This window comes from Heptranchias perlo, chromosome 6 (genome assembly GCF_035084215.1).
Source record: "Heptranchias perlo isolate sHepPer1 chromosome 6, sHepPer1.hap1, whole genome shotgun sequence".
Classification (NCBI taxonomy): Eukaryota; Metazoa; Chordata; class Chondrichthyes; order Hexanchiformes; family Hexanchidae; genus Heptranchias; species Heptranchias perlo.
In genome coordinates, this window is record NC_090330.1 from 2,765,845 (window position 1) to 2,793,362 (window position 27,518).

General features: G+C 49.7%; 1 protein-coding gene across 1 annotated transcript; it reads left to right on the top strand.

Annotated features, from left to right (window-relative positions):
* Positions 1-7,944: 7,944 nt before the first annotated feature.
* LOC137322681 (START domain-containing protein 10-like) lies at positions 7,945-19,985 on the top strand. The gene is made up of 5 exons (XM_067985614.1): positions 7,945-8,089; positions 9,602-9,705; positions 10,726-10,843; positions 15,432-15,484; positions 16,649-19,985. Exons 1-5 carry the CDS (start codon positions 7,948-7,950, stop codon positions 16,874-16,876), a joined length of 645 nt encoding a protein of 214 aa, XP_067841715.1. The 5' UTR covers positions 7,945-7,947; the 3' UTR covers positions 16,877-19,985.
* Positions 19,986-27,518: the final 7,533 nt, after the last annotated feature.

Sequence of the window (27,518 nt, forward strand, 5' to 3'; positions counted from 1 at the left end):
GAAGGGGAGGTGGGGTGGCTATGTTAATAAAGGAAGGAATCACTGTAATACAGAGAAATGATATTGGGACAAAGCATCAAGATAATGAAACAGTTTGGGTGGAGATAAGGAATAATAAGGGAAAAAAAAACATTAGTGGGCGTAGTATATAGGCCCTCCTAATAGTTGCAACTCTGCTGGAAGAAGTATTAATCAGGAAATAGTCGAGGCATGTAATAAGGGAACAGCCATAATTATGGGGGATTTTAATTATCATATTAACTGGACAAATCAAATTGGGCAGAGCAGCCTTGAGGACGAGTTCATTGAGTGCATCAGGGATGGATTTCTTGAGCAGTATGTAACTGATCCTACAAGGGGGCAGGCAACCTTGGACCTGGTCCTGTGTAATGAGTCAGGATTAATTAATAATGTCCTAGTTAAGGATCCCCTTGGAACGAGCGACCACAACATGGTTGAATTCCATATCCAATTAGAGGGTGAGAAGGTTGATTCTCAAACAAGCGTACTGAGCTTGAATAAAGGAGACTATGATGGTATGAGAGCGGAATTGATTAAAGTGGACTGGGAAAATAGATTAAAGGGTAAGACGGTACATGAGCAGTGGTGTTCATTTAGGGAGTTATTTTACAACTTTCAAAATAAATATATTCCACTGAGGAAAAAAGGGTGTAAAAGAAATGACAGCCATCCGTGGCTAAGTAAAGAAATCAAGGATAGTATCCGACTAAAAACAAGGACATATAAGGTAGCCAAACTTAGTGGGAGGATAGAAGATTGGGAATTCTTCAAAAGACAGCAAAAAGTAACTAAAGGATTGATTAAGAAAGGGAAGTTAGATTATGAAAAGAAATTAGCAAAAAATATAAAAACAGATAGCAAGAGTTTCTATAGTTATATAAAAAGAAAAAGGGTGGCTAAGGCAAACATAGGTCCCTTAGAGGATGAGACCGGGAAATTAATGGTGGGAAACATGGAGATGGCAAAAATGCTGAACAAATATTTTGTTTCAGTCTTTACAGTAGAGGACACTAAGAATATCCCAACACTGGACAAACAGGGGGCTCTCGGGGGGGGGGGGGGGGGAGGAGCTAAATACGATTAAAATCACTCAAGAGATGGTACTCAGTAAAATAATGGGACTCAAGGCGGATAAATCCCCTGGACCTGATGGCTTCCATCCTAGGGTCTTGAGGGAAGTGGCAGTAGGGATTGTGGATGCTTTGGTGATAGTTTTCCAAAATTCCCTGGACTCAGGAGAGGTCCCGGCAGATTGGAAAACTGCTAATGTAACACCGTTATTTAAAAAGGGTAGTAGGCAGAAGGCTGGAAATTATAGGCCAGTTAGCTTAACATCTGTGGTGGGTAAAATTTTGGAGTCTATTATTAAGGAGACAGTAACGGAACATTTAGATAAGCATAATTTAATAGGACAAAGTCAGCATGGCTTTATGAAGGGGAAGTCATGTCTGACAAATTTGCTTGAGTTCTTCGAGGATATAACGTATAGGGTGGATAAAGGGGAACCAGTGGACGTAGTGTATTTAGACTTCCAGAAGGCATTCGACAAGGTGCCACATAAAAGATTATTACTTAAGATAAAAAATCACGGGATTGGAGGTAATATTCTGGCATGGGTGGAGGATTGGTTATCGAACAGGAAGCAGAGAGTTGGGATAAATGGTTCATTTTCGGACTGGCAACCAGTAACCAGTGGTGTTCCACAGGGGTCGGTGCTGGGTCCCCAACTCTTTACAATCTATATTAATGATTTGGAGGAGGGGACCGAGTGCAACATATCAAAATTTGCAGATGATACAAAGATGGGAGGGAAAGTAGAGAGTGAGGAGGACATAAAAAACCTGCAAGGGGATATAGACAGGCTGGGTGAGTGGGCGGAGATTTGGCAGATGCAATATAATATTGGAAAATGTGAGGTTATGCACTTTGGCAGGAAAAATCAGAGAGCAAGTTATTTTCTTAATGGCGAGAGACTGGAAAGTACTGCAGTACAAAGGGATCTGGGGGTCCTAGTGCAAGAAAATCAAAAAGTTGGTATGCAGGTGCAGCAGGTGATCAAGAAAGCCAACGGAATGTTGGCTTTTATTGCTCGGGGGATAGAATATAAAAACAAGGAGGTATTGCTGCAGTTATATAAGGTATTGGTGAGACCGCACCTGGAATACTGCATACAGTTTTGGTCTCCATACTTAAGAAAAGACATACTTGCTCTCGAGGCAGTACAAAGAAGGTTCACTCGGTTAATCCCGGGGATGAGGGGGCGGACATATGAGGAGAGGTTGAGTAGATTGGGACTCTACTCATTGGAGTTCGGAAGAATGAGAGGCGATCTTATTGAAACATATAAGATTGTGAAGGGTCTTGATCGGGTGGATGCAGTAAGGATGTTCCCAAAGATGGGTGAAACTAGAACTAGGGGGCATAATCTTAGAATAAGGGGCTGCTCTTTCAAAACTGAGATGAGGAGAAACTTCTTCACTCAGAGGGTGGTAGGTCTGTGGAATTTGCTGCCCCAGGAAGCTGTGGAAGCTACATCATTAAATAAATTTAAAACAGAAATAGACAGTTTCCTAGAAGTAAAGGGAATTAGGGGTTATGGGGAGCGGGCAGGAAATTGGACATGAAGCTGAGTTCGGATCGGTCAATGCCCTGTGGGTGGCGGAGAGGGCCCAGGGGCTGTGTGGCCGGGTCCTGCTCCGACTTCTTGTGTTCTTTAGATTTGTGGTTGGGATCAGATCAGCCATGATCTTATTGAATGGCGGAGCAGGCTCGAGGGGCCGATTGGCCTACTCCTGCTCCAATTTCTTATGTTCTTATGTTCTAAGGCGGCTCACCACCACCTTCTCAAGGGCAATTAGGGATGGGCAATAAATGCCGGCCTTGCTGGCGACGCCCACATCCCATGAACGAATAAAAAAAATTTATGACTTTAAAAATGCACTACAAGTTATAAAAAATAATAAATAAAACCAAACCTAATTCAATTCACTGAATCCCAGCTTCAGGGAGGTGAGGCTCAGTCCACAGGGAGCAGCACAAACGCTGCCAGACTCCCATTATACAACAGCGCCTATCACAGGCCAACATGAACTAACTCTCTCTCCCCCCCCGCCTCCCCCCCCCCCTCAACTTTGTGTTTCTTACTTTCCCTTCCTCCCCTAGTTTGTGTTTTATATGGAACGTACAGCACAAAAACAGGCCATTCGGCCCAACTGGTCGATGCCGGTGTTTATGCTCCACACGAGCCACCTCCCTCCTTAATTCATCTCACCCTATCACCCTATCCTTCTATTCCTTTCTCCCTCATGTGTTTATCGAGCTTCCCCTTAAATGTATCTACACTATTCACCTCAACTACTCCTTGTGGGAGCGAGTTCCACATTCTCACCACTCTCTGGGTAAAGAAGTTTCTCCTGAATTCCCTATTGGATTTATTAGTGACTATTTTATATTTATGGCCCTCTAGTTCTGGTCTCCCCCACAAGTGGAAACATTCTCATTCCTATCGAACCCTTTCAGAATTTTGAAGACCTCTATCACCCCTCAGCCTTTTTTTCTAGAGAAAAGAGCCCCAGCCTGTTCAGCCTTTCCTGATAGTTATAACCTCTCAGTTCTGGTATCGTAACCAGCTTGGAGATCAATCGGACCATTCCGATACAGGGGTACAAACCCTATGTAGAAGCCTTGGGGGGGCAAATTTAGCTGCCAGTTATCCTGCCCCGCCCCGGCTGGAGACGGTGCTTCGGGGAAGCTCGGGAAAGAAAGGAGACAAAACATTTTTTTTAATAAAAGTTCTGCTAACAAACAACGTCGCCACGTTTGATTTAAAATACAGCCTTGGCAGATACCTTGGATTATTACAGTCGCAGGCCCAGAGAGGGCAGCATGGCACTGTTACAGAAACCCTGAGACCGAGCCAGGTCATTCTCCACCCCGAGACTCAAAAACTCTTTGTCGTCCAGGTGAGAACTGGGCCAGGTTTGGCTGCGTTACTCCACGTAGATCCGTACGGCACAGGAGGAGGCCATTTGGCCCATCGTGCCTGTGCCGGCTCTTTGAAAGAGTGATCCAATTAGTCCCACTCTCCTGCTCTTTCCCCATAGCCCTGCAAATTTCTCCCCTTCAAGGATTTATCCGATTCCCTTTTGAAAGTTACTATTGAATCTGCTTCCACCGCCCTTTCAGGCAGCGCATTCCAGATCAGAACAACTCGCTGCGTAAAAAGAAAATTCCCCTCCTCTTGCCTCCACCTGTTTTGTCCCTCGGCCCGTGTCCAGTCTCACCTCCACTATCTCAGATTCTGCATTAATGAGGCAATTGGTGGAAAATTTGTTATTTTCTGTGGGAAAGAAAGACTTGCATTTCTACTGTGCCTTTCACAACCTCCGGCCATCTCAAAGCACCCCACAGCCAACAAAGTGCCCGTGAATTGTAATCACTGCTGCAGTGTCGGACAACGGTTTCTCCTTCTTCACTCCACCAAAACTCCTCCTAATTTTGAACACTTCTATTAAATCTCCCCTCGACCGTCTCTGCTTTAAAGGGAAGAATCCCAGCTTCCCCACTCGATGCCACGACACGACTCTTCGAGAGCTCCTCCCAAACCCGCGACCTCTACCGCCTAGAAGGACAAGGGCAGCAGGCACATGGGAACAACACCACCTGCACGTTCCCCTCCAAGTCACACACCATCCCGACTTGGAAATATATCGGCCGTTCCTTCATCGTCGCTGGGTCGAAATCCTGGAACTCCCTTCCTAACAGCACTGTGGGAGAACCTTCACCACACGGACTGCAGCGGTTCAAGAAGGCGGCTCACCACCACCTTCTCAAGGGCAATTAGGGATGGGCAATAAATGCCGGCCTCGCCAGCGACGCCCACATCCCATGAACGAATGTAAAAAAAATTCAAAGAGGAACGGGGGAGTTCTGTGAACTGAGCTGGAGTGAAGTTTTTAAAGGAGTGTGTTTGGAGTCTCCCCCAGCGTTGACCAATAGAAACCACTGACTAGCCGCAGGTCTTGCTATGTTTTGGCCACCCGCACTAATTTTAGTCGAAAACGCCTTGCACGCGATACAGGTAAATGTAGTTCACGTCTATATTTACTGAACATCTTCTACCATTCAGTGACCGAGGAATTAAAGCACTCACAACGATCGAGAAAGCACTCGCACTCTCAGCCATGGCTCAGTGGGTAGCACTCTTCCCTCAGAAGGTGATGGGTTCAAGTCCCACTCCAGAGACTTCAGTACATAATCCAGGCTGTGACACTCCCGGTGCGGTACTGAGGGGGTGCTGCACTGTCGGAGGTGCCGTCTTTCGGATGAGACGTTAAACTGAGGGCCCCGTCTGCCCTCTCGGGTTCAATTTTGAAGAAGAGCAGGGGGGAGTTCTGCGCGGTGTCCTGGGGCCAATATTTATCCCTCAACCAACATTACTTAAAAACGGATGATCTGGTCATTATCACAGTGTACGCAAGTTGGCTGCTGCGTTTCCTACATTACAACAACGACCACATTTCAAGAGCACCTCATTGGCTGTAAAACGTTTTGGGACGTCCTGAAGTTGTGAAAGGCGCTATATAAATGCAAGTTCGTTCTTTCTTTCTTCTCATTGTACTATTTTACCAACAAATGCACAAAATGGTTAAAGTTCACATGCATGCGCCATGTGAACATGATCAGTGACTACTATAACACTTGTGCACCAGCGTAAGATACCATGGCTTATCCAGTGCTTTGAACAGGTGTTCGAATGTTATAACACTACACTCGTCTTTTATAATCCACGATGCAAGTTTACAGAATGTTAGCAGACTCTCCGGTGACGTTGCTCACCGAGATGGAGGAAGGATGTCCAGGCCTTGGAGAGGGTGCGGAGGAGATTTACTAGAATGGTACCAGGGATGAGGGACTTCAGTGATGTGGAGAGACTGGAGAAGCTGGGATTGTTCTCCTTAGAGCAGAGAAGGTTAAGGGGAGATTTAATCGAGGTGTCCAAAATCATGAAGGGTTTTGGTAGAGTAAATACGGAGAAACTGTTTCCAGTGGCAGGAGGGTCGGTAACCAGAGGACACAGATTTAAGGTGATCGGCAAAAGAACCAGAGGGGGAGATGAGGAGAATTTTTTTACGCAGCGAGTTGTTCTGATCTGGAATGCGCTGCCTGAAAGGGCGGTGGAAGCAGATTCAATAATAACTTTCAAAAGGGAATTGGATAAATACTGGAAAAGAAAAAAATTTGCAGGGCGATGGGGAAAGAGCAGGGGGAGTGGGACTAATTGGACAGCTCTTTCAAAGAGCCGGCACAGGCACGATGGGCTGAATGGCCTCCTGTGCTGTATGATTCTACGAGATCACATGACCTACGACTGTGTCTGCTGCTCATTTTTAATTTATTAATCAGGAATGCAATTAGCCACATCTGGATTCCCAATCAGTAGCCACTAGCCAGATGTCAACGTATTGGACAACACCGGGTTATCGGCCTTGTGCCAATTCATCAGTAGACAAATCCACCCCACTGATGTGGGACTGAGCAGTAAGGACCAAGGAAGACCAGGCTACGTTGCTCGATTTGTGTTCTTAGCAGTGGAGCTGGGTGGGGTGGGGTGGCATTCAACTGGCCTCAGCACCCCTTAGGGGAGCGGGGGAGGTGGTGGGGATGATATACCAGCCAGGGAATCCGCTCCCCACCGCTGTCCAGTGACCCCCGCTGAAAAGTACGCACGTTTGCCGATGTCGGGGTGAGGGCAGCATCGGGCTCAGTTGCGACGCCCCCCATGGTCGAATAGCTGGATCACACTCGCTGTACAGCCTCACTTGGCCCTGGTACTGGAGGGCACTCTCCTGCCAGAGAACTGTAACCCAGCCAGGGAAGGGAAGGGAAGGGAATGGGAGGAGTAGGGAGAGAACCAGAGGCTCAGTCATCGCAGCTGATCTGGGAGTGGGGCGAGTGTATCGATGCCATAACTGGACCGAACAGGGCGTCTGTTTCAGGCGGGTGGGGGTTCATCTTCAGGCTCCGTGGCCAGTGCTAGAAGCGAAGGGCGGGTCAGAGCGGCTGTTACCCTGGATCACCAACTCCGCACAGGCCCGGTTAACTCAACATCAACAACAACTTGCATTTATATAGCGCCTTTAATGTAGTAAAATGTCCCAAGGTGCTTCACAGGAGCGTAAATCAGATAGAATTTGACACCGAGCCACATGAGATATTAGGACAGGTGATCAAAAGCTTGGTCAAAGAAGTAGGTTTTTTAAGGAGCGTCTTAAAGGAGGGGAGAGAGAGGCGGAGAGGTTTAGGGAGGGAATTCCAGAGCTTAGGGCCCGGGCAGCTGAAGGCACGGCCGCCAATGGTGGAGCGATTAAAATCGGGGGATGTGCAAGAGGCCAGAATGGGAGGAGCGCAGAGATCTCGTAGGGCTGGAGGAGGTTACAGAGATAGGGAGGGGGGCGAGGGCCATGGGGAGATTTGAACACACGGATGAGAATTTTAAAATCGAGGCGTTCCTGGACCGGGAGCCAATGTCGGTCAGCGAGCACAGGGGGTGAGGGGTGACTTGGTGCGAGTTTTGGATGAACGTAAGTTTATGGAGGGTGGGAGGTGGGAGGCCGGCCGGGAGAGCCTCGGAATAGTCGAGTCTGGAGGCACGGACGAGGGTTTCAGCAGCAGATGGGCTGAGGCAGGGGCGGAGACGGGCGATGTTACGGGGTATAATTTGCAGTGAGCATTGCAGTAAGTTCAGCCTGAATGTGAGATAGATACTCTGCTCCCAGTCGCACCTACAGGCCCTTCTCCCTCTCTCTGCCCTGTACACAGTTCCTCAAACAGGTGTTTGTGCGTGCGTGCATGTGTCTGTCCGTCCGTTCTGTACACATTTCCTCAGACAGTTGTCCCCTTTCTCTCTCTCTCTCTCAGTGCAGGATGTTCTGTAAAGACCTGAGCTCAGAGACTCTCTACGATGTTCTACACGACACTGAATATCGTAGGAAGTGGGATGAGAACATGATCGAGACATTCGACATCGGCAAGCTGACGGTCAATGCCGACGTGGGTTACTACGCCTGTAAGTAGAAAAGGTCGTTCAGAACTGGAGGGAGGGCTGCCCACAGGCCGAAACCAGACGGGGAGTCGGAGCCCGGCCCCGCGCCCCCCGACGGGACGGGGAGTCGGAGCCCGGCCCCGCGACGGGACGGGGAGTCGGAGCCCGCCCCCCCGACGGGACGGGGAGTCGGAGCACGGCCCCGCGCCCCCCGACGGGACGGGGAGTCGGAGCCCGGCCCCGCGCCCCCTCGACGGGACGGGGAGTCGGAGCCCGGCCCCGCGCCCCCCGACGGGACGGGGAGTCGGAGCCCGGCCCCGCGCCCCCCGACGGGACGGGGAGTCGGAGCCCGGCCCCGCGCCCCCCGACGGGACAGGGAGTCGGAGCCCGGCCCCGCGCCCCCCGACGGGACGGGGAGTCGGAGCCCGGCCCCCCGATGGGACGGGGAGCCGGAGCACGGCCCCGCGCCCCCCGACGGGACGGGGAGTCGGAGCCCGGCCCCGCGCCCCCCGACGGGACGGGGAGTCGGAGCCCGGCCCCGCGCCCCCCGACGGGACGGGGAGTCGGAGCACGGCCCCGCGCCCCCTCGACGGGACGGGGAGTCGGAGCCCGGCCCCGCGCCCCCTCGACGGGACGGGGAGTCGGAGCCCGGCCCCCCGACGGGACGGGGAGTCGGAGCCCGGCCTCACGCCCCCTCGACGGGACGGGGAGCCACAGCCGACAAACTACTTCACGCTGCACTCGGTGTTGTTACCTGGACGAACGTGGTAGCCATGTTTGCGCACAGCAAGATCCCACAACCAGCCATGGGGATAAAGAAGTGGTTTTGATGATGGCGGTGTTGGCCGAGCAGAACTGTTGGGCAGGACTCCCTGCTGCTCTTTTAATAATACCGTGGGATCTTTAACATCTAGCGAACAGGCGGAAGGATTTAACATCTCAAAGGGTGATGATTTGGCCTCCTGCGCTCGTACGCATCAACTGGGGAGTTCTGAAATATCTAATGTGGTGGAGGAGGGGACGTGTGAAGGAAGAGAGGGAGCCCAAAGATGAAATGACTGGGTACAGTGATGTAGAGCTTATGTTACTGGACTAATTATCCAGCGAACGTGAGTTCAAATCCCACCAGGGCAGTCTGATATATTTGAATTCATTTTGTTAAAAAAAAATCTGGAAATAAAATCTGGTCTCAGTGAAAGTGACCGTGAAGCTGTCGGATTGTCATAAAAACCCAACTGGTTCACTAATGTCCTCTAGGGAGGGTGACCTGCCGTCCTTACCCTATACTTGACTCCAGTCCCACACCCAATGTGACTGACTCTTAACTTCCTTGCTTTTGTACTCTATGCCTCTGTTAATAAAGCCCAGGATCCCATCTGCTTTTTTAACATCCTTCTCAACTTGTCCTGCCATCTTCAAAGATTTGTGTACGTACACCCCCAGGTCTCTCTGCTCCTGCGCCCCCTTCAAACTGTTTAGTTTGTCTCTCCTCATGTGCGTTGGACTTGTGATTTTTATTCCTTCCTGTGCCACCAGGGAGATGTCCAAAGCCCTTGAAAAACAGGGATGTCATCACACTCCGGTCCTGGTTACCCATGGGGAAGGATTACATCATCATGAACTACTCTGTGAAACACCTGGTGAGTTGACGCTGAGGGAGAGCTTCTGGGAACCAACCCCAAACCTGAGCAACATGTCAGGAAGGGGACGTCCCCAAAAGGAGAGGGGGTGGAGATGGGGGAGGGCCCCAAAGGGAAAGGGGAGGGGGAGGCCCCCAAAGGGAGATGGGGGGGGGCCCCCAAAGGGAGAGGGGAGGGGGAGGCCCCCAAAGGGAGAGGGGAGGGGGAGGCCCCCAAAGGGAGATGGGGGGGGGGAAGATGGGGGAGGGCCCCAAAGGGAGAGGGGAGGGGGAGGCCCAAAGGGGAGGCTCTGCTCCGCCCAAGGTGTGATCAGACCTGCTGCCGGGCAATTCAGACACGGCTTGAGATGCTTTGGGCTGTTCCAAAACCCTTCGTTCAATCTGTTTGATGCAAAAATATACCAGCAAACCCAGTGCGATTACCGTATTTACATGCATATAGGCTGCACACCGAACATGAACTCGATTTACTTCTGGAGGGATGTCAGGTATCTTAGAGAGGGTGCAGAGGAGATTTACTCGAATGGTTCCAGGGATGAGGGACTTCAGTTACATGGAGAGACGGGAGAAGCTGGAAATTGTTCTCCTTAGAGCAGAGAAGGTTAAGGGGAGATTTAATAGAGGTGTTCAAAATCATGAGGGGTTTTGATAGAGTAAATAAGGAGAAACTGTTTCCAGTGACGGGAGGGTCGGTAACCAGAGGACCTTAGATTTAAGGTGATTGTTGAAAGAGTCAGAGGGGAGATGAGGAGAATTTTTTTTTACGCAGCGAGTTGTTCTGATCTGGAATGCGCTGCCTGAAAGGGCGGTGGAAGCAGATTCAATAATAACTTTCAAAAAGGGAATTGGATAAATACTTGAAGGGGGAAAATTTGCAGGGCTACGGGGAAAGAGCAGGAGGAGTGGGACTAATTGGATAGCTCTTTCAAAGAGCCGGCACAGGCACGATGGGCAGAATGGCCTCCTCCTGTGCTGTATGATTCTAGGAGTGACTTTGTTTTTTTTCTCCCATTCTGCTCAGAAATACCCTCCAAAGAAGGAACGGGTGCGTGCGGTTTCCATTCAGACCGGGTACCTGGTAGAAACCAAAAGCGCCAACAGCTGTACGCTCACCTACCTGGCGCAGGTGGATCCTAAAGGTAAGAGAGGTGCCCAAGACCAGCCATGATTCAGCGCCGAGAAGGATTTCTGACACCAACAACAACAACTTGCATTTATATAGCGCCTTTAACGTAGTAAAACGTCCCAAGGCGCTTCACAGGAGCGATTATCAAACAAAATTTGACACTGAGCCGCATAAGGAGATATTAGGACAGGTGACCAAAAGCTTGGTCAAAGAGGTAGGTTTTAAAGAGCTTCTTAAAGGAGGGGAGAGGGAGGACGAGAGGTTTAGGGAGGGAATTCCAGAGCTTAGGGCCGAGGCAGCAGAAGGCACGGCCGCCAATGGTGGAGCGATGGAAATCGGAGGATGCGCAAGAGGCCGGAACTGGAGGAGCGCAGAGATCTGGGAGGGTTGTAGGGGCTGGAGGAGGGTTACAGAGATAGGGAGGGGGGGTGAGGGCCATGGAGGGGTTTGAAAACAAGGGTGAACGCAAAATGAGGAGTTTGGGAGTCGGGATGATGCTCCTCACCTTGTGCCAGGATCAGGGATTTGTCTTTGTGGAATCTTGGGTTGGGAGTGTGGTCACCTTACACTCAGAGTTTTCCAATCAGGAAATATGTGACATTGCCAGAGGTGGGGGGTGATGTCTGGCCAGAGTAAATTGGCTTCACAGGAATTGTTGGAAAAAGATTACAGAGGGACAAGGGGAGGAAGAGAGGGTGAATGGGACCTGAGGGGTGTGGGGAAGAGGGGAAGATTTTAAATAACTTAATAACTGCTGTGCTGTTTGCAAATTGCACTGTTTCCCTGGCGATGCCCAGAGCTTCATGGTTCTCTTCATTTGTGACTTTTTCTCCAGCGCTGTTGGAACGCACCAAATCCCACTCACCCCCTGTGCTCGCTGACCTACGTCGGCTCCCGGTCCGGGAACGCCTCGATTTTAAAATTCTCATCCTTGTTTTCAAATCCCTCCGTGGCCCTCGCCCCCCTCCTCCCTATCTCTGTAACCTCCCCCCAGCCCCTACAACCCTCCGAGATCTCTGCGCTCCTCCAATTCTGGCCTCTTGCACATCCCCCGATTTCAATCGCTCCACCATTGGCGGCCGTGCCTTCAGCTGCCTCGGCCCTAAACTCTGGAATTCCCTCCCTGAACCTCTCCGCCTCTCTCTCCCCTCCATTTAAGATGCTCCTAAAAACCTACCTCCTTGACCAAGCTTTTGGTCACCTGTCCCTAATATCTCCTTATGTGGCTCGGGGAGAAATTTTGCCTGATGATCGCTCCTGTGAAGCGCCTTGGGACGTTTTACTGTGTTAAAGGCAAGTTGTTGTTGGTTTTATGGCTCCTTTCTTTAACCCCCACTACTTGCTGTTTCCCCAAGCAAAGGAGTAACCCCCGGGCACAAAACTGGGAGCTCATTTCACCTCTGAAGTCTGGCAGACTGACTGCTCCTGTATCTCTCTGACCCTCCGTTCACAGCCTGCCTGTCTGGGGGCTTGTTAACAGAAATGGTGCTCGGTGCTGTTAACTGCCCCTCTCACTCGGCGATTAGATAAAGTAAAGGGGATGCCTTTGAGACGCAGGTCTATGTGAGCATCCATGTTACTGTTTGGGTACAGTAGACCCTTGGTTTTGGTACTGGACGAGCAAACCAGAGGTCATGGGATCAAATCCCACCATGGCAAGTTGTGAAAGTGAATTCACATAAATCGAACTATGGAATCATACAGCACAGAAGCCCATCCTGCCTGTGCTGGCCCTTTGAAAGAGCTATCCAATTAGTCCCACTCGCCCTGCTCTTTCCCCATAGCCCTGCAAATTTCTCCCCTTCAAGTATTTATCCAACTCCCTTTATTGAACCTGCTTCCACCGCCCTTTCAGGCAGTGAATTCCAGATCAGAACAACTCGCTGCGTTAAAAAAAATGTCTCCTTATCTCCGCCTCTGGCTCTTTTGCCAATTGCCTGAAATCTGTGTCCTCTGGTTACCGACCCTTCTACCACTGGAAACAGTTTCTCCTCATTTACTCTTATCAAAACCCCGAATGATTTTGAACACCAAATCTCCCCTTAAACTTCTCTGCTCTAAGGAGAACAATCCCAGCTTCTCCAGTCTCTCCACGTACCTGTAGTCCTCTCACCCCTGGTAATTTAGGGGCTGGCACCAGGGGGGGAAAAAAAGTGACCATGAAGCTGTCAGATTGTCATAAAAAGGGAAGTCAATCTGCCGTCCTTTCCGGTCTGGGCCTACATAAGAAATAGGAGCAGGAGTCGGCCATACGGCCCCTCGAGCCTGCTCCGCCATTCAATCAGATCATGGCTGATCTTCGACCTCAACTCCACTTTCCCGCCTGATCCCCATATCCCTTGATTCCCTTGTAGTCCAAAAATCTATCCATCTCAGCCTTGAATATATTCAACGACTCAACATCCACAGCCCTCTGGGGCAGAGAATTCAGAAGATTCACTAACCTCTGAGTGAAGAAAATTTTCCTCATCTCGGTCGTAAATGGCCGACCCCTCATCCTGAGACTCTGCCCTCTCGTTCTAGACTCTCCAGCCCGGGGAAACGGCCTCTCAGCATCTACCCTGTCAAGCCCCACTAAGAATTTTATACGTTTCAATGAGATCGCCTCTCATTCTTCTAAACTCCGGAGAATATAGGCCCATCTTACATGTGACTCCAATCCCAGTGCCCTGTGAAGAGGCCCTAGTCAGTTAAGTTGCAAACAGGGTAACTAGGAATGGGCGATTAATACGGCCAGGCCTGTGTCATCCACATCCTGAGGGTATAATCGCAAAACGAAATGACGGAGGGGAGCCGAGTCCTCCTCTCGGTCGGGCAGACTCATTAGTTAACCGAGATTGAATATTTGTTTGCGGAATCAATATTTCAGTGAGCGAGGAGTCAGTCGACGGAACAGGCTCCCTGGGGGAGACGGTGGGACCGGTTATTGTTGATTCATGCAAATGAGAAGATTTCTTTCAGAAAGTAATATTTTTGGATGCAGTATATGACTAATTTGCAACATGACTGATTTATAAAAAAAAATTCTTTCTCTGGTTGTGGGTGTCATCGGCAAGGCCGGTGTTTATTGCCCATCCCCTAGTTGCCCTGAGATGGTGGTGGTGAGTCGCCTTCTTGAACCACTAAGTGGGCGTTTGATACAATTGAGTGGCTTGCGAGGCTACTTCAGAGTGAAGTTTAAGAGTGAACCGCACTGATGTGAGGCTGGAGTCACGTATAGGCCCAGACCGGGTACGGACGGCAGAATTCACTTTTACTGATGGTTTTTAATTTCCAGATTTTATTTTCAACTGATTTCAAATTCTCAAACTGCCTCGATGGGATTTGAACTCATGTTCTCCAGATTATTAGTTCCAAGCCTCTCGATTACTAGTCCAGTGACATAACCGGCATGCTACCATACCCCTACGTGTGGTGAGTGTATGAGGTTTGGGAGGAACAGGTGAACCTCTGGTTCCCAAAGCTCTCCACACTGGGGGTTTTCCTCACCTCATGTCTGGGTCTGTTGTAGACTCATTGATAGAGATTGATTGCTGTGATTAGTCAACAACTCCATTACTGTTATATCATGTGACTAGCAGGATGGTAAGAAAGAAAGAATTGCATTTATATTGCAATTCTCATGACCTCAGGACATCCCCAAGTGCTTTACAGTCAATGAAGTACTTTGAAGTGTAGACACTGTTGTAATGTAGGGAATGTAGATCCAGGACAAAGCAGCCCGCTTGATTGGCACCCCATCCACCACCTTAAACATTAACTCCCTTCACCACCGGCGCACTGTGGCTGCAGTGTGCACCATCCACAGGATGCACTGCAGCAACTCGCCAAGGCTTCTTCGACAGCACCTCCCAAACCCGCGACCTCTACCACCTAGAAGGACAAGGGCAGCAGGCACATGGGAACAACACCACCTGCACGTTCCCCTCCAAGTCACTCACCATCCCGACTTGGAAATATATCGCCGTTCCTTCATCGTCGCTGGGTCAAAATCCTGGAACTCCCTACCTAACAGCACTGTGGGAGAACCTTCACCACACGGACTGCAGCGGTTCAAGAAGGCGGCTCACCACCACCTTCTCAAGGGGCAATTAGGGATGGGCGATAAATGCCGGCCTCACCAGCGACGCCCACATCCCATGAACGAATTAAAAACAAAACACGGCAGCCAATTTGTGCACAGCAAGATCCCACAAACAGTGATGAGATAAATGACCAGATCATCTGTTTTAGTGATGTTGGTTGAGGGATAAATATTAGCCCAGGACACCGGGGAGAACTTCCCTGCTCTTCTTCGAAATAGTGGCCGTGAGACATTTTGTATCCGCCTGACAGGGCAGATGGGGCCTCGGTTTGACGTTTCATCTGAAAGATGGCACCTCCAAAACAGTGCAGCACTCCCTCAGCACTGCACTGAAGTGTCAGCCTGACTTTTGTGCTCAAGTCTCTGGAGTGGGACTTGAACCTACGAGGTGAGAGTGCTACCCACTGAGCCATGGCGGTATTAGATGGTCTGTACTCATTTTTCGTCCAGCAAATCCTATGTTTGTAAAGGTCTTGGTTGGTAGTCCAAGTGATTAATTTGTGTTTTTTTTTTGAAGGCTCGTTACCAAAATGGGTGGTGAACCAGTCATGGCAGCTTCTAGCTCCCAAAGTGAGTACGATGTTTAATGTAGAGGTAAATCGCTCAGCTCGTCCTGGAGTCTCCAGGAGGTTAAGCTTATTCTCCAGCAATCCAGGGAGAAAAATCATAGGGGCATTAAAAAAATTGTTTTAAAAAAGTTATTGTTTATTGGTTACATATATATTGGAGATGGGGAAAAATCGGGAGTCCATGATAGGGGAGAGTGTACATGGGCTGTGGGAGGAGATTAAATGGGTGGGTAGAGTCTGTGATAGGGGAGAGTTTACATGGGCTGTGGGAGGAGATTAAATGGGTGGGGAGAGTCCGTGATAGGGGAGAGTGTACATGGACTGTGGGTAGAGTCCATGATAGGGGAGAGTGTACATGGGCTGTGGGGGGAGATTGAATGGGTGGGGAGAGTCCGTGATAGGGGAGAGTGTACATGGGCTGTGGGGGGAGATTAAATGGGTGGTAGAGTCTGTGATAGGGGAGAGTGTACATGGGCTGTGGGGGGAGATTAAATGGGTGGGGAGAGTCCATGATAGGGGAGAGTGTCCATGGGCTGTGGGAGGAGATTAAATGGGTGGGGAGAGTCCATGATAGGGGAGAGTGTACATGGGCTGTGGGGGGAGATTAAATGGGTGGGGAGAGTCTGTGATAGGGGAGAGTGTACATGGGCTGTGGGGGGAGATTGAATGGGTGGGGAGAGTCCGTGATAGGGGAGAGTGTTCATGGGCTGTGGGGGGAGATTAAATGGGTGGGTAGAGTCTGTGATAGGGGAGAGTGTTCATGGGCTGTGGGAGGAGATTAAATGGGTGGTAGAGTCTGTGATAGGGGAGAGTGTACATGGGCTGTGGGGGGAGATTAAATGGGTGGGGAGAGTCTGTGATAGGGGAGGGTGTACATGGGCTTTAAATTCACTCTCGGGCCTGCCCTCTGCGTGTTGAGCTCCCTGTCACCGTGCGATTCGACCCCCTGCCCTGTAATTCGTTGTGATGTGGAGATGCCGGTGATGGACTGGGGTTGACAATTGTAAACAATTTTACAACACCAAGTTATAGTCCAGCAATTTTATTTTAAATTCACAAGCTTTCGGAGACTTCCTCCTTCCTCAGGTAAATGTAATTCGTTGCCATCGGCCTCCCGTCCCTGGACGGTGCAGTTAACTTTGAGAAAACGTTTGTCTTTTACAAGGCGATGAAGAAGATGTACAAAGCTTGCCTCAAGTACCCGGAATGGAAACAGAGACACAACCCACGTTACAAACCCTGGATCCATCCGGAGCAGAGCATGCTCCCCGCCATCCAGCTCTCCGAACTCTCCATCCAACACGCAGACTCCCTGGAAAACATAGACGAAAGCGGCATCTTAGAGTCCAAGGACGACAAGGGAGAAGCAAGTGATGAAGACAGCGTAAACTGAAGCGGAAAGAGCGTCACCCGGCCCGCTTGACAACTGCTCGGAGGCAATATTCCAAATAAAATGCGACTTAATTCAAATAAGATTGTCTAACGTGCCACGTGGGAGGGAAAGAGGGGAAGGGCGGACATTTTGAACATGAGCTCCTGCGAAAGATTTAGAATCCGGTCAGTCTCTTCCGTCCCGAGTTTTCCATCCCATCTGCGATGAGACTTTTTTTTTTAAAAGAATAACATCAGGAGCAGGAGGAGGCCATTCAGCCCCTCGAGCCTGTTCCGCCATTCGATTAGATTTTGGCTGGTCTGCACCTCAATTCCATTTACCTGCCTTTCCTCCCTATCCCTCGATACCCTCACCCAACAAAAATCCATCGATCTCAGTCTTGAAAGCTCCAATTGACCCCCAGCATCCACAGCTTTTTGGGGGAGAGAGTTCCAGATTTCCACTCCCCTTTGTGTGAAGAAGTGCTTCCTGACATCACCCCTGAACGGCCTGGCTCTAATTTTAAGGTTATTCCCCCTTGTTCTGGACTCCCCCCACCAGAGGAAATAGTTTCCCTCTATCTACCCTGTCAAATCCTTTAATCATCTTTAACGCCTCAATCAGATCACCCCTTAATCTTCTAAACTTGAGGGAATACAAGCCTAGTCTGTACAACCTGTCCTCATAATTTAACCCTTTAAGCCGTGGTATCATTCTGGTGAATCTGGGCAGCACCTCCTCCAAGGCCTTCCTGAGGTGCCGTTCTCCAGATGGGGCCTGACCAAGGCTCTGTGCAACTGAAGCATCACTTCCTCCCTCTTTGTATTCCAGCCCCCTTGAGATAAAGGCCAACATTTATTAGCCTTTTTGATTTCCTTTTGTACCTCCGCACCAGCTTTTACTGATTTGTGCACGTGGAATCCCAAATCCCTTTTGCTCCTCCACAGTTCCTAGTCTCTCATCATTAATATTCCAATTTATCTTTCCCCGATCCAAAGTGGATGACCTCACACTTCCCCACATTGAACTCCATTTGCCATAGTTTTTCCCACTCACTTAATCTGTCTATGTCCCTTTGCAACTTCCTGCTCCTATCTGTACCACTTACTGTCTCTTCTAAGTTAGTGTCATCTGCAAACTTGGATATACAACTCTCTATTCCTTCATCCAAGTCATTAATAAATATGGTGAAAAGTTGAGGCCCCTGAACAGATACCTGGGGGACACCACTTGTCACATCCTGATAATCAGAGTACGTTCCCTTTATCCCCACTCTCTCTCTCTCTCTCCTACCTCCCAACCAATTTCCAACCCCCAGGGAGCGTGAGGCCCTGATACTGACTCCCGCCTGAAGCCAGTGGCGATTATGTCACTGCCAGCGGGCCGGAGTGGGGGAGAGGAGGCGTCAGGCCGCAGCCGGGGAGCCATGGAAACGATCCCCACCAAGGCAAGTTGGGTGGGGGGTGTTGGGGGGGGGGGGAGTTGGAAAGTCTGCGGTCGGGGTAGGGGAGGCCTTTCTGGGGCACTCCTGCACCTCCTAGCCCACGAGCTCACTTACTTGTGGCCTGGCGGGAAGACAGGAATGTGTCGGTAACCCCACCCCCGCTCTCGTGTCCGTCCCACCCACCCCCGCACCGGGCGGCTGGGTTAAAATCGACCCATCGATGCCTCAAACATATCAATAAACGTTGTTTCCCACAGCGCATTTGTTCCCGGGCCTGTTTGGTTGAAGTAGTTCAGCCCTAATCTCTGACTTTTCGAGACTCCGGGAGCTCGAACATCCCGAATCGAAATTATTTTTTAAAAAACTTTTTCCCTTTTTCCCCCTAAGATTCCCTCCCCTCTCCTCGAGGAGCTGGATTCGGCTGTGGATCAGTTCTGTGGGTCCGAATCCTTCTCCAGTTCCTCCGTACAACTGCTCATTCTTCGTGCGTGAGGGACATGAGGTTAACCTCATCAGGGACTCGGGATCAGATTTCGGGATTTTGAATTCCCCTTTTGTTGAGCTCTGACCTTTCCAAGTTTTCGGAAGTGGAATCACTCGATGGGGGAAGGGATTCCCTGTTGGGAGGGGGGAGAGAAGGGAAGATCAGTTCCTGAAATGGCCAAGCCCGATGAAGCAGCTCCTCATTATCCACTGCAACTCCAGCTCTAGGACTTTATTGTCGGCCATGGCCCAGTGGGGAGCACTCTCGCCTCTGAGTCAGAAGGTCATGGGTTCACAGCCCCACTCTAGAGATTTGTGCACAAAATCCAGGCTGACACTCCCAGTGCAGTACTGAGGGAGTGCTGCACTGTCAGAGGTGCCGTCTTTTGGATGAGATGTTAAACGGAGGCCCCGTCTGTAAAAGATCCCACGGCCACTATTTCGAAGAAGAGCAGGGGAGTTCTCCTCGGTGTCCTGGGCCGATATTTAACCAACATCACTGGAAAAAAAACAGATGATCTGGTCATTATCACATTGCTGTTTGTGGGATCTTGCTGTGCGCAAATTGGCTGCCGCGTTTCCTACATTACAACAGTGACTACACTTCAAAAAAAAAATCACTTCATTGGCTGTAAAGGATGTTGGGACATCCTGTGATGCTGAAAGGCGCTATATAAATGCAAGTCTGTTCTTCTTTCTGGATGACTGGTCAGCTGTGTCACAGCGGGGTAGCATTCTTGCCTCTGAGTGGGAAGGTCACGGGTTCGAGCCCGACTCCAGAGATTTGAACGTAAAGTCTGGGTTGAACTTTTTTTCTGCAGTGACTTCTAGTCTATGATTCATTTCATCGCCTCTCTCTCCCCTGTCCAGCCAGTTTAATGTAGTACCAAGTCACAATATTCACTAGTCTTTTCCACAGTGTCGCTATCGTGACCGTCCGCGATTTCAGTCAAGAGCCAATCGTTGCGTTATCGCTGCTGGCTGGGATTTATTCGATGACTCACTGTGGCTTATCATTATGCTGGGCACAGACTCTGAGATAACTCAGTGTCTCACACTGCAACTTCGAAACTCTCTGTATTTTTACCTCTCTGTCGGTTTTCTGATGCATAATATGTTCTATATAAATAGATATATAAATATATATATAGATAGTCACAAAGTGTAATTGGAAATAAAAGTGTGATGAACTTTTTTTTCCAAGCAGAGTTTTCTCTGAATAAATCGAATTGCGTTGTGTTTTGTTTTGTGCTGTTTGTAATGTTGGTTCTCGGGCCAGACGTTCCCTCAGTCCTGTCTTCTTCTGCCTTTCCTCCCCACCCCCCGATTTCTTTAGCTGAAGGTGCTGGTTCCCACCGGAATACAGGTCCTAACTATTCAACCGAGGGGTTCGTGGCGGCTCAGGCCGCGTCCTTCTCTGAATTGCTGTAGTGCCCGTCGCTGGGTAGGAATCAGGAGTGAACAGTCGGGCTGACTTTTCCTCCCATTCCTATCGCAGAGATGTTGTGGCCAATTGCAGACGGGTTAATATATCACTGAGACGTCCTGGTCTGTACTGCACCGGGTGGAGCTTTCACCCCCGAGGCAGTGGGGCATCCTTGTCGAGCAGTCGCCCCCCCCTCGCCTCTGCGTCAGAAGGTCGTGGGTTCGAGCCCCACTCCAGAGGACTTGAGCACAAAAGCCAGGCTGACGCTCCCAGTCCCGTACTGAGGGAGTGCTGCACTGTCGGAGGTGCCGTCTTTCAGATGAGGCCCCGTCTGCCCTCACGGGTGGATGTAAAAAAAAATCCCACCGCCACTAATTTGAGAGCGGGGGAGTTCTCCCCGGTCTCCTGGGCCAATATTTATCCCTCAACTAATGTCACTAAAACAGATTATCTGGTCATTATCTCATTCCTATTTGTGGAATCTTGCTGTGCGCAAATTGGCTGACACGTTTCGTACATTACAACAGTGACTACACTTCAAAAATGCTTAATTGGCTGTGAAGCACTTTGGGCCGTCCTGAGGTGGTGAAAGGTGCTATCTAAATGCAAGTTCTTTCTTTAACATTCCTCCCTCAACCAGCATCAAAAAAACATTAACTGGTGCTATTTGTGGGTCCTTGCTGTGCATAAAATGGCTGCCACAGATGGCGTGCCCTGAGAGCCGTCACACGGTGCGTGAATGAAGTTTTTCAAAAGATTCCATTCTGATGACTTGTTCAGGTTCCCTGTCTCTCACCATGTCATACGGGAGTTGGACTTTAGCAAACCAGCAGCTCACCAAATGGAGTATGAGATGGACACTATTATTATAAACCAAGGTCAAAGTTTGTTGTCTTTCATGGGGCAAAAATCAAAAGATTTACTTCAGAGTTGCCTTGTTCTCCTTTCCCTAGACTGACTGCAGATCTGTTCTCCCAGGAGGACACGGTTTGTGGTTTAATCCCTTTCCCTGTGTTCCCCCGTGCTTCGTCCTTTCTCTTCTCTCCCTCCTCTTTTCTCCGCCCCCTTTCTCCTTCCCTTTTTCCCTCCCCCTTTTCTCCTCTCTCCGTTTGTCACCTCCCCTCCTCTCCCTCCTTTCTCACTCCCTCCTCTCCTCTTTCCCCTTTCCTCCTCTCTCCCTTTCCTCCCCTCCCTCCCTTTTCTTTCTCCCTCCTGTTCTCCCTCATTGCCTGAACTTTAGGAGAGATGTTTAAAGTGGTACAGTCTCAGTATCAGTGCCTGGGATGCTGGACCGTGACCTGGAGTGGGAATCCCGACAGCTGGCAGGAGCCTGGGAACATTAACAATAACAACAACTTGCATTTTATATAGCGCCTTTAATGTAGTAAAACGTCCCAAGGCGCTTCACAGGAGCGATTATCAAACAAAATTTGACACCGAGCCATGTAAGGAGATATTAGGATAGGAGACCAAAAGTTTGATCAAAGAGGTGGGTTTTAAGGAGCATCTTAAAGGAGGAGAGAGAGGCGGAGAGGTTTAGGGAGGGAATTCCAGAGCTTAGGGCCTAGACAGCTGAAGGCACGGCCGCCAATGGTGGAGTGATTAAAATTGGGGATGGGCACGAGGCAAGAATTGGAGGAGCGCAGAGATCTCGAGGGTTGTAGGGCTGGAGGAGGTCATAGATATAGGGAGGGGGGGCGAGGCCATGGAGGGATTTGAACATGAGGATGAGAATTTTAAAATTGAGGTGTTCCCAGACCGGGAGCCGATGTAGGTCAGCGAGCACAGGGGTGATGGGTGAACGGGACTCGGTGCGAGTTAGGATACGGGCAGCAGAGTTTTGGATGAACTCAAGTTTATGGAGGGTGGAAGATGGGAGGCCGGCCAGGAGAGCATTGGAATAGTCGAGTCTGAAGGTAACAAAAGCACAGATGAGGGTTTCAGCAGCAGATGAGCTGAGGCAGGGGCGGAGACGGGCGGTGTTACAGAGATGGAAGTAGGCGGTCTTGGTGATGGAGCAGATATGGGGTCAGAAGCTCATCACAGGGTCAGATAGGACGCTGAGGTCACTGAGAGGTATTACAAGTTTGATTACAGGACCAGCGACACGAGCAGTGGGGAAGAGGGGCAAACAAGTCTCATTAAAGAGTGACTCTGCCCGACTATTAGGTCTCATTCAAAATGCCTCTTCCTCCCCATCAAACAAACCTCCCGATAAACTTAAAAGAAATAGTTTATGCAGCCGCAGTGTTACAGTGTTTCACACAGAGGGTTGTTCAGATCTGGAACGAACTACCTGAAAGGGGAGGGTGAAAGCTGATTCCATAGGAATTTCAAGGACTAATTTGCAGGGTTATGGGGAAATAGCAGGGCGAGTGGGGTTAATTGGATAGCTCTTTCAAAGGGCCGGCACAGGTCCGATGGGCCAAAAGGCCTCCTTCTGTGCTGTAAGGTTGTCTGATTCTCTGACAGGGTAGCTCCTGATAAGGTAAGATGTTATCTGGTGCCGAGTGACTGCTATTGGTGCGAAGGAACGGTAGTGGTTATTAATAACCTGCTGTAACCACAACACTTCCCAATGACAAAACCTGGTCTCTTTACCGGCAATAACACTCTGCTGTCGTTCCCTGAATTCAGAGCGGATGCACTTTTTGCAGGTATTTGGAGGGAGGTTTCTGAGAGAATAAAAAAAAAATCATGTTTTAATTCTCCCCGTCAGGGTTTCTGTCCCCCCCTCTCTCCAGCAGATAGTGGGTGTGACGGGATTGGGATCACGCTAAGCTCCCGAGCGCCAGTTCGAGAGTGATTTCCCGAGCTGTTCCTGGTTCCTATGTTCCCGTTGCACTTTCGATAATTGGATCTCACATCCTCCCGACAAACCCTGTGGTTTCCTGCCCCCTGGTCGAGAGGTCGTACCCTCTCGGATTCACACAGTCCTACTCCTGCTGCACTCTTAATTCCCCAGTCGACAGTATTTAACGGGGAATTGCATAGAAATCACAACAGCGAAAATAGAGTAACGGTGTTTATCTTCCACACGAGCCTATTCTAATCCCATGTGCCCTGCCCTGTTCCCACATCCCTTCATTCCCCCTCTCCTTCAACCGCCTATCTAACTTATTCTGAAATGTTGACATGGTCTCTGCTTCAGTCACCAGCTTCACTAATACATCCCACCACTCCCTCAGTGTGTTGCCCTTGGCTCAGTGGGTAGTGCTCTTGTCTCTGATTCTGAAGGTTGAGAGTTCACAGTCTCACGTCCAGAGACTTAAACACAAACTCCAGGCTGACGCTCCCAGTACAACACCAAGGGAGTGCTACACTGTCTGCAGTTGCTGTCTTTCAGATGAGATACTAAACTGATACCCTCACAGGTGGATATAAATGATCCCATAGCCACTCCTTAGCAGGGGAGTTATTCCTGGCCACTATTTATCCAACATCACTAAAACAGATTATCTGGGAGCGTGATGGGTGAATGGGACTTGGTTGCAAGTTAGGATACAGGCAGCAGAGTTTTAGACAAGCTCAGGTTTAGGGAGGGCAGAAGATGGGAGGCCGGCCAGGAGAGCGTTGGAATAGTCGAGATGATTGGAACTGGAGCTCAGCTTGTGGCAGAAACGCACGTTGTGCTGTTGTGAACGGAAGGGAGCTCGGTGAGGGTCTCAATAAACTGCTGACTGACGCACTCAGCGACTTAAACTAACCTGATTGTAATATGGAGACCGTCTAGACACTGACGTGGAGGGGCCCAGACTTAGACCTTGTACACACAGCAGGAGGTCGCAGACACAAGTAACCCTCACTGTGTTCAAAGTGCACAGTAAACAAAATAGCCTGAATGAGGTCGAATTTTTCTTTAATTTTTTGAATGGTTTCCTCATGAGATGCTTTTGTTTAATCATTAACTGCACGGCCAAAACTCTACCACCATGCTCGACTCATCAGCGTTTCACTGAACTTGTCATTTGCATACAGACTCTCCACATTCCACCCCACAGTGCTGCGTCTGCACTTTATTCAGTCCAGTCACATGATCCTTGAGTTACATACCAACTCTTAAAGCTATGTCCCATTAAATAAAAATGCAAAAAACCAAACACTGGGGTTCAATTCTAGAGGGACAGAATTGAAAAGCAGAGAATCTATGTTAAACTTGGGAGTAACTGTGAACAGTCCTGGTCTCCGTGTTATAGAAAGGATATAGAGGCACTGGAGAAGGTGCAAAAAAAAAAGGATTTACAAGGATGATAACAGAACTGAGAGGTTATAACTATCAGGAAAGGCCGAACAGGCTGGGACTCTTTTCTCTAGAAAAGAGAAGACTGAGGGGTGACCTGATCGAGGTCTTTAAGATTATGAAAGGGTTTGATAGGGTAGACATGGAGAAGATGTTTCCACTTGCGGGGGAGACCAGAACTAGGGGCCATAAATATAAGATAGTGACTAATAAATCCAATAGGGAATTCAGGAGAAACTTCTTTACCCAGAGAGTGGTGAGAATGTGGAACTCGCTCCCACAAGGAGTAGTTGAGGCGAATAGTGTAGATACATTTAAGGGGAAGCTCGATAAACACATGAGGGAGAAAGAATAGAAGGATATGCTGATAGGGTGAGATGAAGTAGGGAGGGAGGAGGCTCGTGTGGAGCATAAACACCGGCATGTTGGGCCGAATGGCCTGTTTCCGTGCTGTAAATTCTGTGTAATTCCCCCAGTGTTTACCTCTCACAGATCCCATCCCCACCCCACCCACTGCATTCCTTCCTTTCCTCTCCTGAAAGTGCAGGGGCCCTGGTCGGCTTCAAGTACCTCACTCGAGTGGCCATTCTTCACACGTGAGAACATATGAAATAGGAGCAGGAGTCGGCCACTCGGCCCCTCGAGCCTGCCCCGCCGTTCAATCAGATCATGGCTGATCTTCGACCTCAACTCCACTTTCCCGCCCGATCCCCATATCCCTCGATTCCCTTCATATCCAAAAATCTATCCATCTCAGCCTTGAACATACTTTCAAGTGAGCTTAGCCAGTGAGGATTTGTGGGCTATTCGACCATGGACTGAATGCGATCCTGCCCTCGCCGGATATGCTCACGCCTGCTAGAGGTCACTGGACCAGCAATCAGGAACGGGAACCCCAACTAATCTTTTCCCCTCCAGCCCTTGTATTTTTGGGGGTACTGAGGCCAATTGTGGTGCCTCCGATGTGTTAGCTTGGCTCAGTGGGTCGGACTCGCAGCTCTGAGTCAGAAAGTCACGGGTTCAAACCCCACTCCAGAGACCTTGAGCACAAACTCCAGGCTGACGCTCCGAGTGCAGTACTTTTTTTTTTATTCGTTCATGAGATGTGGGCATCGCTGGCGAGGCCGGCATTTATTGCCCATCCCTGATTGTCCTTTGAGAAGGTGGTGGTGAGCCGCCTTCTTGGAACAACTGAATAGCTTGCTCGGCCATTTCAGAGGGCGATTAAGAATCAACCACATTGCTGTGGGTCTGGAGTCACGTGTATGTGGGTACGGTAGCATAGTGGTTATGTTACTGGATTAACAATCCAGAGACTGGGACTAATATTCTCGGGCCATAAGTTCAAATCCTGCTACAGCAGCTGGTGAATTTAAATTCAATTAATTAAATAAATCTAGAATTTAAAAAACTAATATCAGTAATGGGGTCACGAAACTACCTGATTGTTGCAAAATGGAAGGAAGCCTGCCGTCCTTACCCGGTCTGGCCTATATGTGACTCCAGACCCACAGCAATGTGGTTGATTCTTAATCACCCACTGAAATGGCTGAGCAAGTCACTCAGTTATTCATCTTCTCAAGAGCAATTATGGACAGGCAATAAATGCTGGCCTTGCCAGTGACATCCACATCCCATGAATTAAAAAAAAGACTGGGTAAGGACAGCAGACTTCCTTCCCCAAGGGGCATTAGTGAACGTGATGGGTTTTTATGACAATCCGATAGTTTCATGGCCACCATTACTGATACTAGTTTTTTTAATTCCAGATTTTATTTAATTAATTTAATTTAAATTCCCCAGCTGCGTGGGATTTGAACTCAGGATTACTAGTTCAGTAACATAACCACTGTGCTACCGTACCCTATAATTCTGAGGGAGCGCTGCACTGTCGGAGGTGCCGTCTTTCAGATGAGACATTAAACCAAGGCCCCGTCTGCCCTCTCAGGATGTAAAAGATCCCACGGCCACTATTTCGAAGAAGAGCAGGGGGAGTTCTCCCCGGTGCCCTGGGGCCAATATTTATCCCTCAACCAACATCACTAAAAAACAGATTATCTGGTCATTTATCACATTGCTGTTTGTGGGATCTTGCTGTGCACAAATTGGCTGCTGAGTTTCCTACATTACAACAGTGACCACACTTCAAAATGTATTTCACTGGATGTGAAGCACTTTGGGACGTCCTGAGATCGCGGAAGGCGCTATAGAAATGCAAGATCCCACAAACAGGAATGTGATAATGACCAGATCATCTGGTTTTTACTGATGTTGGTTGAGGGATAAATATTGTCCAGGACACCGGGGAGAACTCCCCCTGCTCTTCTTCAAAATAGTGGCCATGGGATCTTTTACGTCCACCTGAGGGGCAGACGGGGCCTCGGGTTATCGACTCATCTGAAAGAAGGCACCTCCGACAGCGCAGCGCTCCCTCAGTACTGACCCTCCGACAGTGCAGCACTCCCTCAGTACTGCCCCTCCGACAGTGTGGCGCTCCCTCAGTACCGCCCCTCCGATAGTGCGGCGCTCCCTCAGTACCGCCCCTCCGACAGTGCAGCACTCCCTCAGTACTGACCCTCCGACAGCGCGGCACTCCCTCAGTACTGACCCTCCGACAGTGCGGCGCTCCCTCGGTACCGACCCTGCGACAGCGCGGCGCTCCCTCAGTACTGACCCTCCGACAGTGCGGCGCTCCCTCAGCCTAGATGATGTGCTCAAGTCTCTGGAGTGGGGCTTGTACCCACTCAGAGAGGTGAGAGTACCGCCCACCGAGCCCTTGGCACAAACAACTCTGCCCCTCCACCCCACCCCAAGTACAGCACTGCTTTAAAAAAAGAGCTCTCTGTAGGACGGATTGTTGGAGGAGGAGGAGGAGGAGGAGGGGGGCAGTTCCCTCCTTTCCCTGAGCGGCTCCGATCACTCTCCCTCCACTCTCTCTGGATCCTGAATGAGTGAATCACCGCTTTGGTGAACAGGAGCCGGAAAGAGCCGAAAGTGACCGAAACTTTTTGGAGCGATTCGCGGTCACGTGTGTTTGAACTCGGGAGAGACTGCAAAAAAAAGTTTCTTA